At 46.1% G+C, this 13,201-nt stretch overlaps 1 protein-coding gene across 4 annotated transcripts in view; it reads left to right on the top strand.

Annotated features, from left to right (window-relative positions):
* The window catches only part of LOC103124848 (contactin-4), a 422,242-nt gene that overhangs the window by 239,495 nt on the left and 169,546 nt on the right, over window positions 1-13,201 (top strand). For all 4 annotated transcript variants that reach the window (XM_060180337.1, XM_060180335.1, XM_060180336.1 and 1 more), the window contains exon 5: window positions 12,851-13,048. In XM_060180337.1, coding sequence (XP_060036320.1) covers window positions 12,851-13,048 — 198 coding nt within the window. The remainder of the gene's footprint in view (window positions 1-12,850; window positions 13,049-13,201) is intronic.

Raw genomic sequence — 13,201 nt, 5'->3', positions numbered from 1 at the left:
ACAACCATGTTAGTGAGCTGGGAAAAGCAGCGTTCCCTGTGTGAAACCATATAGAAGTCAGTGTGTGTACTTATCTCTAATAAATGCTCTCACAGGGGAATTTGAATCATACACTGTTTTCCATCTTACCAGAGATGCATAGATTTTTGTCTCTCTCTCTCTTCCTGAGGGAACTTTTAACTTAAGAATGTGTTTAAATCCCCTCGGCACGGTGGAATAATCATTAATGTTTATGGTCGCCGTGGCAACCGGAGAACTGGCGATGGAGTGGGAGAGCATCCTGAGAGAGGCAGATAAGCTGTGTCAATTATTGAACATCTGTCAAACACAGGGCCACTTGCAAGTGACAGGCAAAGAGCTCCGCAGCCAAAGTGGGCCACATGCATCTTCGCTACCCCACACTGAGGAGCATCTGTCCTGTGCTGTGTCACCGCCGTGGTGGCAGGGTGATTAGCTCTGGTTTCCTTGCACTTGGGGGGGTGTCCTTTCTGTGAGGAATATCCACTGGCTCATGTAATTTTTATGCCCTAATAACAGTCGTCTATTTCTCCTGGAGGTTGCTTTGCTGTTTCCTGAGCTCCTCATCTTTATTATTTCACATTATCTTTGTGACAACGCGTTGAGTTTGGTGAAGTCAGAGCTGTTGGGCAGAATTTTGCTTTTGGTGGGGCAAACCACCTCTCCAGTTATCAGTTCTGCAGAGATATATGGTTCCTCCACATCCTCTCTACTGTCTGTGGTGCACTCTCTGATAGAACTTCTTCCTCCTGAGTCCCCAGGTTCCTTGAACCCTCCTCCAGCATCCCAGGTGTCTATTGTTGACTAAGAAGCTGGAGGTCAAGTTAAACTTTCCCTATAATCCCTGCCCAGCCAGGAACTGTTCTTCCACTGCTGTCTCCCTGCTTGCAAACTGCCTTCACATTCTTGGTCCCCTAGGTGAGAACACTGAGGCTTAGAGAGAGGGTGCTATCTCTCCCAGGTCTCAGTCAGAAGCAGGCTTCTCCAGTGCTCAGCCAGTCTCATTTGGGAGGAACACCAAGCAGGCGTGGGAATCAGGCCCCTGGATGCCTACCCAACTTTGCCCAATGCCAGAAACAAAGCCAAGCCCAGGAAAGGTACAACTGCCTCTCCAGGACCTGCTCCCACTTCTGAGACGCTCTGGGCAGATTTTCTCAATGTTTCTGAAGTCCTATTGCTACCATCCCATTCTGTTGTCAGCCTGCTGCTAAGTTTCCCAAGTGGAGGTTTTCTTTATCATGAGCACCCAGCCAGGTGTGTCACCACCTCCCCCTGCCCAGCTTCTCTTGAAGACCCTCAGTCTCTAGAAAATTAGGGAATCTATCAATTTTTTTTAAATTTTTTATTTAAGAAAGGATTAATGAACAAAAACATAAGGTAGGAGGGGTACAACTCCACACAATTCCCACCACCCAATCTCCATAGCCCATCCCCTCCCATGATAGCTTCCCCATTCTCTAGCCCTCTGGGAGCATGGACCCAGGGTCATTGAGGGTTGCAGAAGGTAGAAGGTCTGGCTTCTGTAATTGCTTCCCCGCTGAACATGGGCGTTGACTGGTCGGTCCATACTCCCAGTCTGCCTCTCTCTTTCCCTAGTAAGGTGTGTGTCTGGGGAAGCTGAGCTCCAGGACACATTGGTGGGGTCTTCAATCCAGGGAAGCCTGGCCAGCATCCTGGTGGCATCTGGAACCTGGTGATTGAAAAGAGAGTTAACATACGAAGCCAAACAATTTGTTGAGCAATCATGGATCCCAAGCTTGGAATAGTGGAGAGGAAGTATTAGGGAGGTACTCACTGAAAACTCTAGTGTACTACTGCTTTCAGGTATATATTTTGCAGTAGTTTATGGATACGTATGCACATAAGCTCTCTCTCACAGAAACTGGTGTATATCTAGGTTATGGGACTTTGTTAGAAAGTGAACTACCTGAGATGAAATTAGAGTGTACTATAAAAGGAAAGGTCTCACCCGAGTAATGAAGCTGAAGGGTTGTCATTCCACACATGAAGTCTCTGGACACAGTCAGACTCCATAACACCCAACCAAAAAGAGGTGTGTACTCCTATGTTCATAGCAGCACAATTCATCATAGCTAAAACCTGGAAGCAACCCAGGTGCCCAACAACAGATGAGTGGCTGAGAAAGCTGTGGTATATATACACAATGGAATACTATGCAGCTATCAAAAAACAATGAACCCACCTTCTCTGACCCATCTTGGACAGAGCTAGAAGGAATTATGTTAAGTGAACTAAGTCAGAAAGATAAAGATGAGTATGGGATGATCCCACTCATCAACAGAAGTTGAGTAAGAAGATCTGAAAGGGAAACTAAAAGCAGGACCTGATCAAACTGTAAGTAGGGCACCAAAGTAAAAACCCTGTGGTGAGGGGTAGTCATGCAGCTTCCTGGGCCAGTGGGGGGTGGGAGTGGGCGGGAGGGATGGGTCACAGTCCTTTGGTGGAGGGAATGGTGTTTATGTTCACTCCTAGCAAAATGTAGACATATAAATCAGTAGTTAATTAATATGAGAGGGGGAAAATCAATTGTATGTCTCAAAGTCTCTCAAAACACAAACTGAATCCTTTTAATATATAGGCTGTGTATTTGATACACAGACTCTCTCAAAAGCCTAGACCAAGTAGATTAGAAGCATCCAATAGCACAGCTATATACAAGATACTGGACACTGTACAGCAAACCATAACAAAAGGACTTTTCAAAGTTAACCCAATTAACAAATAATGTGATGATAACATTAACTATCGATTGTCTTTTTGAACCCTAAGACAGCAGGAACCTCACATCTCCACTATAGAGCCCCTACTTCCCCCAGTCCTGGAACCCTTGGATAGGGCCCACTTTCCCGGATGCATCTCCCAATCCAAACCAAATAATATTGCATCCGCCGATCACAACCTAACCAATGCAACGATTGCCACCTCAACATGCTTCACCTCAGAATCTATCAATTTTAAGCCATATTTTCTCCACTTCTGATGGTTAACCTAACACTACAAGTGCTATACAAAGGGTCAGTGATTTTGCTTTCTGGATGAGCGTCACCTCATGCTAGACTTCAGCCACTCACTTCTCTCTGTTCTCTCATTTCCTCTCTTGGAAAACAGTGATCAACTCCTAGAGCTGAAGGAAGACAAATAGCATGCATGGACATGTCAGAAACACAAAGCACCAAGATAACCTGTCAGATCAGCTGCATGCCACAGTCATAATGTTGCCCTGGTCTGTGAGGTTAAGTACACGGAGAGCAGCAGAGCTCTAGAATGGGCTGAGCTCACACAGACAGTGCAGCTGTGCCATATGCACGACTCAGGTTCAAGTTTGCTACACACACTATATTGTGTGTGTGTGTGTGTGTGTGTGTGTGTGTGTGTGTGTGTGTGTGTGTGTGTGTGTGTGTGTACACGGTGTGTTTTACCAGAGCAGTGCTCAGCTCTGCTTATGGTGGTGCCAGGCATTGAACCTGAGACCTTGGAACCTCAAGCATGAGTGTCTCTTTGCATCTTGCTATCTCTTCCATCCAGCATTGTGCTTCTTCTCCCTCTCCCTCATCCCTCATCCCTCACCCCTCACCCCTCTCCCTCTCTGACTCTATCTTGAAAAGATAAAGCAGAGTAAGTTTGAATGAATGTAGATATAGAAAAAACTCCCCAAGCCCCCAAAGTAAAAGATATTTCCTTGAAAAACAGACACACAACAGGGGCTCATTCAGGCAGCAGATAAAGAGTTGCCATGCTCAGATGTTGTTTTTCTCCTGGAAGTTTTTCTCCAAGTTGCCTCCCCCCACCCCCTGCAAGTCTTTGTTTTGTTGTTTGAAAGAGATGTGAACTGTGAACGTCTTTGTTAGAACCTGCAACTCTGGAGCAGTAACTTAAGGAGCAGGTGGGTAGACGGAAGGGCAGCATTCAAGTCTTTCTCAAAGGACACTTGGAGTGGACATGTGACATGATGACAGGAGATGGCAGCTGAGGGCAGAGGACTGGGACCCATATCGAAAGAGAAGAAGTGACAGGGTCTGTGTGAGCCAGGGACTTCTGACCACAGTACAGACATTCCATGTGCACTAGCATTTTATTAAATGAACTGATCTGTTGATATTTTTTTTTCCAGAGCAGTGCTCAGTTCTGGATTATGGTGATGCTAGAGGTTGAACCTGGGACTTTCGTACCTTAGACATTGAAGTCTTTTTGTATAACCATTATGCCCTTATTTTTTTTTTTTGCCTCCAGGGTTATTGCTGGGGCTCAGTGTCTGCACTATGAATCCACTGCTCCTGGAGGCCATTTTTCCCCCTTTTGTTGCTCTTGTTGTAGCCTTGTTGTGGTTATTATTGTTGTTGTTGATGTCTTTCATTGTTGGATGGAACAGAGAAATGGAGAGAGGAGGGGAAGACAGAGAGGGGGAGAGAAAGACAGACACCTGCAGACCTGCTTCACCGCCTGTAAAGCGACTCCCCTGCAGGTGGGGAGCTGGGGGCTCGAACTGGGATCTTTACGCCGGTCCTTGCACTTTGCGCCACATGTGCTTAACCCGCAGCGCTACTGCCCGATCCCGTTATGCCCTTATTTTAAAGAAAGCAGGCTACTAGACTCAGGAATGAGCTTAGTGGGTAGAGTTCCAGATTAGCAAGTGTGAGGGTCTTAGCTTGATCCCCAAGACAGCTTAGGTTGGAGGGAAGCTCTGGTTATTTCTCTCTCCCATAAAACAAATAACCCTTTAAAAAGAGAGAGTGATGACATGATGTATTTATGTATTTATTCATTTTTAGTTAGTGATTTAATATTGAGTTACAAAATTATAACATAACAGGTATAATCCCACGCTTTTTCCACCACCAGAGCTCTGTGTCCCCATTCCCTCCATTGGAAACTGCATTAGTTCTCCCAAGATCACAGATATGGGTTGACTATTACTTCTATAACTATCTATATTTATATGTTTTTGCCGATTTTTTCCCTATGATCCTGTCTTCTCTTCCTTTTTAAGTCACACCTATATCTATTACTGCTTCTGTATTTTTCTCTTCTCTCTCTGGGTCCTGATGGAATTGGGGTTCAGAGCCCTTCAGTCATCTTCCCCTAGCATTTCTCCCCTCCCCCAGTATAAACCAAAATTCTTTATGGGGTGGAGAAGGTGAGAGATAGAGCATCTGTAATTGCTTCTCAGCTGGACATGGGCGTTGGCAGGTGGATCCATACTCCCAGCCTATTTCTATCTCTCCCTAGTTGGGGAGGGCTCTGGAGAGGTGAGATTCCCAGACTCCCTGGGCAGATGACCTCACCAACGTGTCCCAGAACCTCAGCTCTCCAGAGACATGATGTTTATTCATCTGGTTGTGCAAAGGGAGGCGTTGGCTGGAGCTGTGACTCTGAATCACTCACACCCTTGCCTGCAGAGTCTGAAGGAGCCCAAGGGGGTGCCTTTCTGTGGGGGAAGTGGGAGGCTCCCTTCCCTGCTGTGCATGGGAGCTTGCCCACAGCAAGTTGGCTGGTGGCTTGTGGGTCTAACATCCAAGTCCTTGATCCACTTGGAATTTACTTTTGTACTTAGTGAAATATAATGGTTCAATTTAATTCATCTGCATGTTTCAACCCATTTTTTCCAACACCATTTGTTGAAGAGACTCTGCTTTCCCCATTGAATAGTCTGGGCACCTTTGTCAAAGATTAGAAGTCCATAGGTGTGCGGGCTTACTTCTGGGCTCTCAATTCTATTCCACTGGTCATGTTTCAGTACCAAGCAGTTTTGATGACAATGGCCCTATAATACAGTTTGACATCTGGGAGTGTGATGCCTCCTGAAGGCGATTTTTCCCTTTTTGTTGCCCTTATTGTTTATAGTTATTGTTATTATTGTTGCCATTGTTGGATAAGGCAGAGAGAAAGGGAAGACAGAGAGGGGGAGAGAAAGATAGACACCTGCAGACTTGCTTCACCAGTTGTGAAGTGACTCCCTGCAGGTGGGTAGCTGGGGGCTCGAGCCGGATCTTTACGCCGGTCCTTGCGCTTTGCGCCACGTGCGCTTAACCCGCTGCGCTACCACCCGGCCCCCTTTTTCATTCTTCTCCCCTTTCTTTCTTTCTCCTTTCCTTTCATTCATCCATCCCTTCTTTTTAGTATAGTGTAAGGGAATGAACAGAGGGTGTCACATATCACATATCACAGGATGAAGCTTCACAGAATCAAGCTCAAGATCAGAGCTTCTGTCAAAGGACTCTCTCAGAGGCTAGATCTTCTCACCACCTCAGACTTGGATTTGGACATGTCTGAACCTATGTCTTCAAAGGAAGACAGCTCACCTGCTAGGACATATGTGCTGCCGTGTGTGTGTGTGTGTGTGTGTGTGTGTGTGTGTGTGTGTGTGTGTGTGTGTGTTCCAAGTTGGACCCCTAGCACCACATGGGGGTGCTGTAGTGTCACTCTCAGAAATAAAAAATAAAAATAAGGAATGACAAAAGTCAGCCCAGGAGCAGTGAGATCACACACGGGTCAGCCCCAGGAGCCACAGAGAAGAAATAATGATAGTAACAACAAAAAACCTTTGCTGTTGGAAAAAGGAGCTAACCAGAAAAAAGTAATTAAGGAACGGGCACACTGGAGTCAGTTTCCTGTAGACTGGGACACAATGTGCCAAAGATGGTACCATCCTAGGGCCTCTGCCCAGCCCACCATTCCATTATCACTAATCTTAGTTTTCCAACTGAGTCCTGGAAGCCTCCCGCTCTATTAAAGCATGCCTTCCAAGTGTCTGTTTACTAGGTTGTTACAGATTGCCAATGGGACGGGAACTGTCTGTCACATCCAGAGCAATTAGTGTGTGAAGACTTATCAAAAGAAATCTGTCAAGTTTGAATCAGTATAAATATTGCATGGAAGTCCCTCAGGAAATCATACTGAGTGGGAGAGTTTTTTTTTTTCTTCTTCTTTTATTTTGTGGATTGCAGCATGTGAGAATGCATTTCGGTTTTGATTTGTTTGTTAACTTAGCTTGACTTCTTCTCAATTCTGACAGCGTTGCATGGAGCCCAGCGGATTGGCGCTGTGGTCTGACGGAAACTGACTTCAGTTCCTGTGGGGAAGGAGATTGTGTGTCGAATGACAACAGCGCTTCTTTCTTCTTCCCCAGGCAGGAGGCATGGAGCCCTGGAACTTGGACCTTACCCTTTCCAGCCCTCAGGATATTTTTTAAAGATTTTTAAAATGTATTTATTTAATTTGACAGGACAAAAAGAAATTGAGAGGGAGGGGATACAAAGAGACAGAGAGACATCTGCAGCATCCTTTACCAGCTGTGAAGCTTTCCCCCTGCATGTGGGATCTGGGGGGTTGAACATGGGTCCTTGTGTATGGTAGCATGTGCACTGAACCAGATGCAGCTAAAACTAGCTCCCTAAAATTCTTTTTAAAATGTTCTGTTAGTGATTTAATACTGATGTACAAGGTTGTAAGATAATAGGGGTATAATTCCGTACAGTTCCCACCACCATTGTGCTGTGGCCCCATCCCCTTCATGGGGAACTTCCCTATTGCTTATCCCTCTGGGAGTATGGACCAGAATTCTTTATGGGGGTGCAGAAGGTAGGAGTTCTGGCTTCTGTAATTGCTTCTCTGCTAGACATGGATGTTGGCAGGTCAGTCCATACTCCCAGCCTGTTTCTTTCCCTAGTGGGGCCGGGCTCTGGAGACGTGAGGTTCTAGGACACAATGGTGAGGTCGTCTGCCCAGGGAAGTCAGGATGGAGTCACAGTAGCATATGCAACATGGTGGCTGAACAGCGGTAAGATGGAAAGCAGGACAAAATGTTTAATAAACTAGAACCGTAAAGTAGGAATCGATCAGGTGAAAGTAGGGGCCTTAGGGTTTAAGGAAGCTAGGAAGTCTATTTTAAGAATTTTCCTAGGACTCTCTGTCTTAATAATCTTTTCTTGAGCTCGGTATCTAACATGGGAGTGGACTAGAAATACTGTCTGGGAAGATGGTGTCAGGATTAGGGGACAGAGTTGCTTAAAACTCGAAGAAGAAATATAAATGCAATTAACTGTTTGCCACAATGATCTACCCCAGGCCCATATCTACTGACATTTAGCACAGGAGCCTGTGTAACCTCTGAGTCTCTGTCAGACTGAGCTCACAGCCCTTGGTCACAGCTGGGAACATTCTAGGCTGCATTCACTTCAGGAACAGTCTCCCTCAAGTGGCAGAGAAGGATGACACAGCCTCCCTTCAGAGAGTGGGGCAGTCCCTATCATTGCTATTTCATAGTGAGGGGATTGACCTGAAGAAGCCTTCAAGAGGGCTTATAATAACGTCGCCAGTGCAGCCCTCAGGATTTTCACATCTTTAAAATGAAGGTGTGTGTCAAGTGTTCTCTGTAGAAGCTTCTATCTTTGCCACATTTTACCTTGGCAAATGTCTGTTACCCCTCTGTTCAATTCCTCATCCTCTCTGGCAAATGATCATGCTCTGTTCTGGGTATTGAAGTTTGCTGTGAAGAAGAAGGAGGAGGGGGAGGGGGAGGGGGAAGAGGAGGGGGAGGAGGAGGGGAAGGAGGAGGGGAAGGAGGAGGAGGAGGAGGAGGAGGAGGAGGAGGAGGAGGAGAAGGAGAAGGAGAAGGAGAAGGAGAAGGAGAAGGAGAAGGAGAAGAAGAAGAAGAAGAAGAAGAAGAAGAAGAAGAAGAAGAAGAAGAAGAAGAAGAAGAAGAAGAAGTCGTCTCCCATGTGGGAGGTTCAGGGTGTAGCTCTCAAAGCTGCAACCATGACTCTGTAGCTGACCTCAGATGTTGAGTTCTGACCGCAGATTCTTGGATCCTTAGCCTGAAGCCTGAAAATAGTTTCTGAGTTCCACTGTAATTACGACACCAGGAGCAAGTTACCACTTCAATTCAGCACCCTGTTCTTCTCTGTGGTTCAAATGAAGCCTGTGATCTTTTCGTTGCACTGGCTGTTTCTGGACTCGAAATCGTTGAACCAGTTTGGAGATGACTAACCTAGATTTGAACTGATGTTCTAGAGGCGCAGTGTGTGTGAGTAGTGGGGCAGGGTGCTAGGAGCAGTTTTTAGCAATCAAAACACAGTGAGGGATATCTCGGATTTCCCCAGTGGGAAAAACTAAAAACTCTGTTCAGCCTTGTTTAATCTGGTGCGTCTCAGAGTTATTTGATCCTGTCCCCTTTTCCATTTGCTATGGACTGTGACAGGAGATCTGTTAACAGGGAATGCCAAGCAGGAGTGTTCCAAGGAGCTCAGTTTAGGAAACATTTGTCATGTTGGCATCTTTCACTTAAGCAAAGTCACTGAAGTGGCAAAACCAATGAAATCCAGATAGTCTTATTTTTAAATAGATCAGTCAGCCTGTTAATTAAATATGAGGATTTTTTGGTTTTGTTTTTTTTTCTTTCAAAATTATTAACTTCTGATGATACAAATGTGTGTGTAATTGGAGTCCTTTTACTGTGATTATTGCCATCAAATTCTGCAGCCCACTCACCATCACCTCACCTCTGGATGAAGAATTTGAGAGAGTTCTTAAATTTTCTCCCTTATGTAACTCTCATTTGAATGTTGGTCTGCTGGTCCCTTTTTAGACTTAGAGAAAGAACACAGCAGATGCCATTTTCTGAAATCCATGTTCCACACACTTTTTTGTTCCTGAGCCAGACTTTCCCACAGAATTCAGAGTACCTCAGAGTCTTAGCCCACAAACAAGTTCTGGGTGTGTGTGTGGGGGGGGGGGGTCTAAAAAAAAAAAGAAAAAAGAACAGGAGTCGGGCAGTAGCACAGCAAGTTAAGCGCAGGTGGCGCAAAGCACAAGGACTGGAGTAAGGATCCTGGTTCGAGCCCCTGGCTCCCCACCTGCAGGGAAGTCGCTTCACAGCCGGTGAAGCAGGTCTGCAGGTGTCTATCTTTTTCTCCCCCTCTGTCTTCCCTTCCTCTCTCCATTTCCCTCTGTCCTATCTAACAATGACATAAATAACAACAATAATAACTACAACAACAATAAAAAAAAAGAACAATTTGATGGCAGTTCTCTTTGAAGAGGTCTGGGTTGATTAAATCGGACTGGGAAATCACTGGAATCTCTGCCCTGTGACCTAGGAGATGCCAGTTTAACCCTAAAACCCTCTCAGAGCTAATGAGGGAGTAGGCAGTGCTCATCTCCTGGCTCAGATGAGAACATGGAGGAGATGCCTGGTAGAGTAGTCAGTGCATCTAAAACCCTTGTACTGAGTGGAGCTGGGAGTACTGTGTCCACTGCTGAGTTTGCAGAAATCTCCTGTGTTTGTTGGGACAACCCATACTGGATTGCACGGCCTTCAGCAACTATTGTAGACTCTTCCCCATTCCAGAACTGAGATTCTCCAGGAAGTCACTCCTCCCTGGGAACCCTGGTTTATTTACACTGCTCTTCCTCTTGGTAGCAGCAGGGGTTACTTCCAATTACAAGCACATGTGTAAACAGAGCTTCATTAGCTAGCTTCATCAAAACATAATTACATCCCTCCAAAATAATGCATGTGGAGATGTTGCAATCCAGAGAGAGAGAGAGAGAGAGAGAGCAATCTGTGTGACCCCCCTCCTTTGTATGTAAACAGGGTCTCCTTAAGAATGAAAATGTTTTTTTGTGAACATTCAGTGAGGGAAGTCAGTTACAGTGACAGTCAGGGGAACACAAAACAGTGACAACAAAAATGCCTTTTACATAAACTAGTATTCATTCCACCCACTCCACACCCCCCCCCCCAATCAAGAGTGACTTTCCTGCCATTGTCCAGACACTTAGACTTGAGGCAGAATCTTCATAATGTGTAGCTTCAAAGCCCTCACCAGCTGCTTCTGAGATCACAGGCACTCTTCACTCAGTGCTCTTCTCCCCTTGCTATCACTGGGCCTTGTGCAGTTTTATGGCTGTGAGGTCAGCTGTTTTATCCTCTCTGCTTCAGGTGAATAGGAAGAGAGGAGAGACACCACAGCATCACCCCCTGCCATGCCTGAACTGTCCCCTCCCCATGCTTTTCATGGTGCTTCCATGTGGTGCTGGGACTTAAACCCAGGACCTCATGCATGGTGAGGTGTGTGCTGTACAGGGTGCCTTATTTCCCAGAACAAAGTAACTTTTGAAGCTAAAGCTCAGCCTGTTCGGTGGCAGAGACTCGCCTGTCACGCCTTCCACTGTGGACGGGCCTAGCTCCCTTCTAAAGAGAGGACCCTCAGAAAACCTGGCTGAGAGGTGGATTCCTTAGTTTGCAGCTCCAGCAAATCATTCATACTTGCCGGCATTTACCTAAGCATGGGCCTTCTCTGTTCACAAAACTTTTGGGCTACTAGGACTTTTTCAAGGAGCACTTCCAGTTCCGCCTGGTACCTGCCCTCCCCTATTTGCCCTCAGGCTGCCCCTTTCCTGCTGCCCACCCCATCCTCCTGGTGGAGCGAACATAGATGTCAGGGGACTTTTTGAAGTCAGACTTGTTTGCCCCCAAGGCACCAGTCTGCCAGCCCGCCACTGTTCTGTTCTGTGCATATCTGCTAAGTCATGAAAACAGGGGATGGGATACAGAGTTCTGCTTGTGGGAAGTGTGTGGAATTGTAATTCTCTTACCCTATGGTCTTGTCAGATTTCCATTTTATAAGTAAATTTAAAAAAATTTTTTTTTAAATTTTAAATTCTAGTGTCATTAAATCATTGAAATGTGTTAGCCTAGAAATACTGTCTGTATATATTTCAACTGATGAATAGATTTCTTGATTTTGAAAACCTTTGAGGAAACTTTCCTCTCCAACTTGCATCTAGACTGTTCTATTTATCTATAATGTCTATTCAGAAGCCAACAGTAGGTTCCAATGATAAACATGTCTATATTATTTAAAAAAAAAAAAAAGAAAGAAAGAAAGAGAAGAGAAGAGAAGAGAAGAGAAGAGAAGAGAAGAGAAGAAAAACACAATGAAGAGGGTTCAAGCTCTCCCATGGGGAGTGAGTGTCTGCAGCTATCGCACGAGGAACAGCAGAGAATGGACTGGAGACGCGGAGTAGCTCCCTGCAGCCTGGTTCACACTCATCACCATGAGCAGGCATGTGGGTTACAGCCCCAGCATTCACATGATCACGCCTCCAAGGAGGGTGAATTCCTGAGTGGTGGAGCAGTGCTACAGTGTCTCTCCCCCTCTGTGTTTCTCCCTTCCAACCTCCCCAGGGTTATTGTGGGCCTTGGTGCCTGCATTACATTACGAATCCACTGCTCCTGGAAGCCATCTATTTTCCATTATTGTTGTTAGATAGGACAGAAAGAAATTGAGGGGGGGGGAATGCTGAGGGGGAGAGAAAGAGAGATAACTGAAGACCTGTTTCACCACTTGTGAAGCTGTCCCCCAGCAGGTGGGGAGCCAGCCCGGGGCTTGAACAGGATCCTTGCGCTTCACACCATGTTTGCTTAACCTGGTGCACGACCACTCAGACCTCTCTCCCTCCCTTTCCTTATGTCTCTCACTCTGTCTCATAATGGCTTTGGGGAATGGTTGAGTTGTGTAGGCACTGAGCCCCAAATGATAACCATGGTGGCTTAATTTAAAAAAAATAAATAAATAAAATGGTCTTTTCTGACTCAACCCTCCACCTGCCTCCTTGCTCAGAGACAAGTCCCAGTGGTGGAGAAGGTAAGATATTCTGTGGATGGTTCAGGACCTCCTGCTCTGGTCCAGGTGGTTGAGGAAGGGTGTCTGGGTAGGCGCCAGTGCAGTGTCCCAAATGTGAGTATCTCTTTGGTGAATGTGGTGATGGTGACAGGTCTGTGACAGGGACCCTTCCCTTGTACTTTCAGAGCTGAGCTATGCCTGGATCTTCAACGAGTACCCTTCTTACCAGGACAGCCGCCGCTTCGTGTCCCAGGAGACGGGGAATCTCTACATCGCCAAGGTGGAGGCCTCGGATGTGGGAAATTACACCTGCGTGGTCACCAACACGGTGACGAACCACAAGGTCCTGGGGCCACCCACCCCGCTCATACTGAGGACTGACGGTGAGCTTCCTTGGGGGCTCTATTGATTTGGGGTTTTGTGATCATGGGCAGAACATGCAAAGGTGTTTGTCAGGGGCACATGAAATAGGGTTTAAGAAAAATGTGTCAGGGGGCTGGGTGGTAGCAAACCTGGTTTAAGTGCATGTATCACTA

This window comes from Erinaceus europaeus, chromosome 21, assembly GCF_950295315.1.
Source record: "Erinaceus europaeus chromosome 21, mEriEur2.1, whole genome shotgun sequence".
Taxonomy (NCBI): Eukaryota; Metazoa; Chordata; class Mammalia; order Eulipotyphla; family Erinaceidae; genus Erinaceus; species Erinaceus europaeus.
This window is presented reverse-complemented; position numbering and strand designations above follow the sequence as displayed.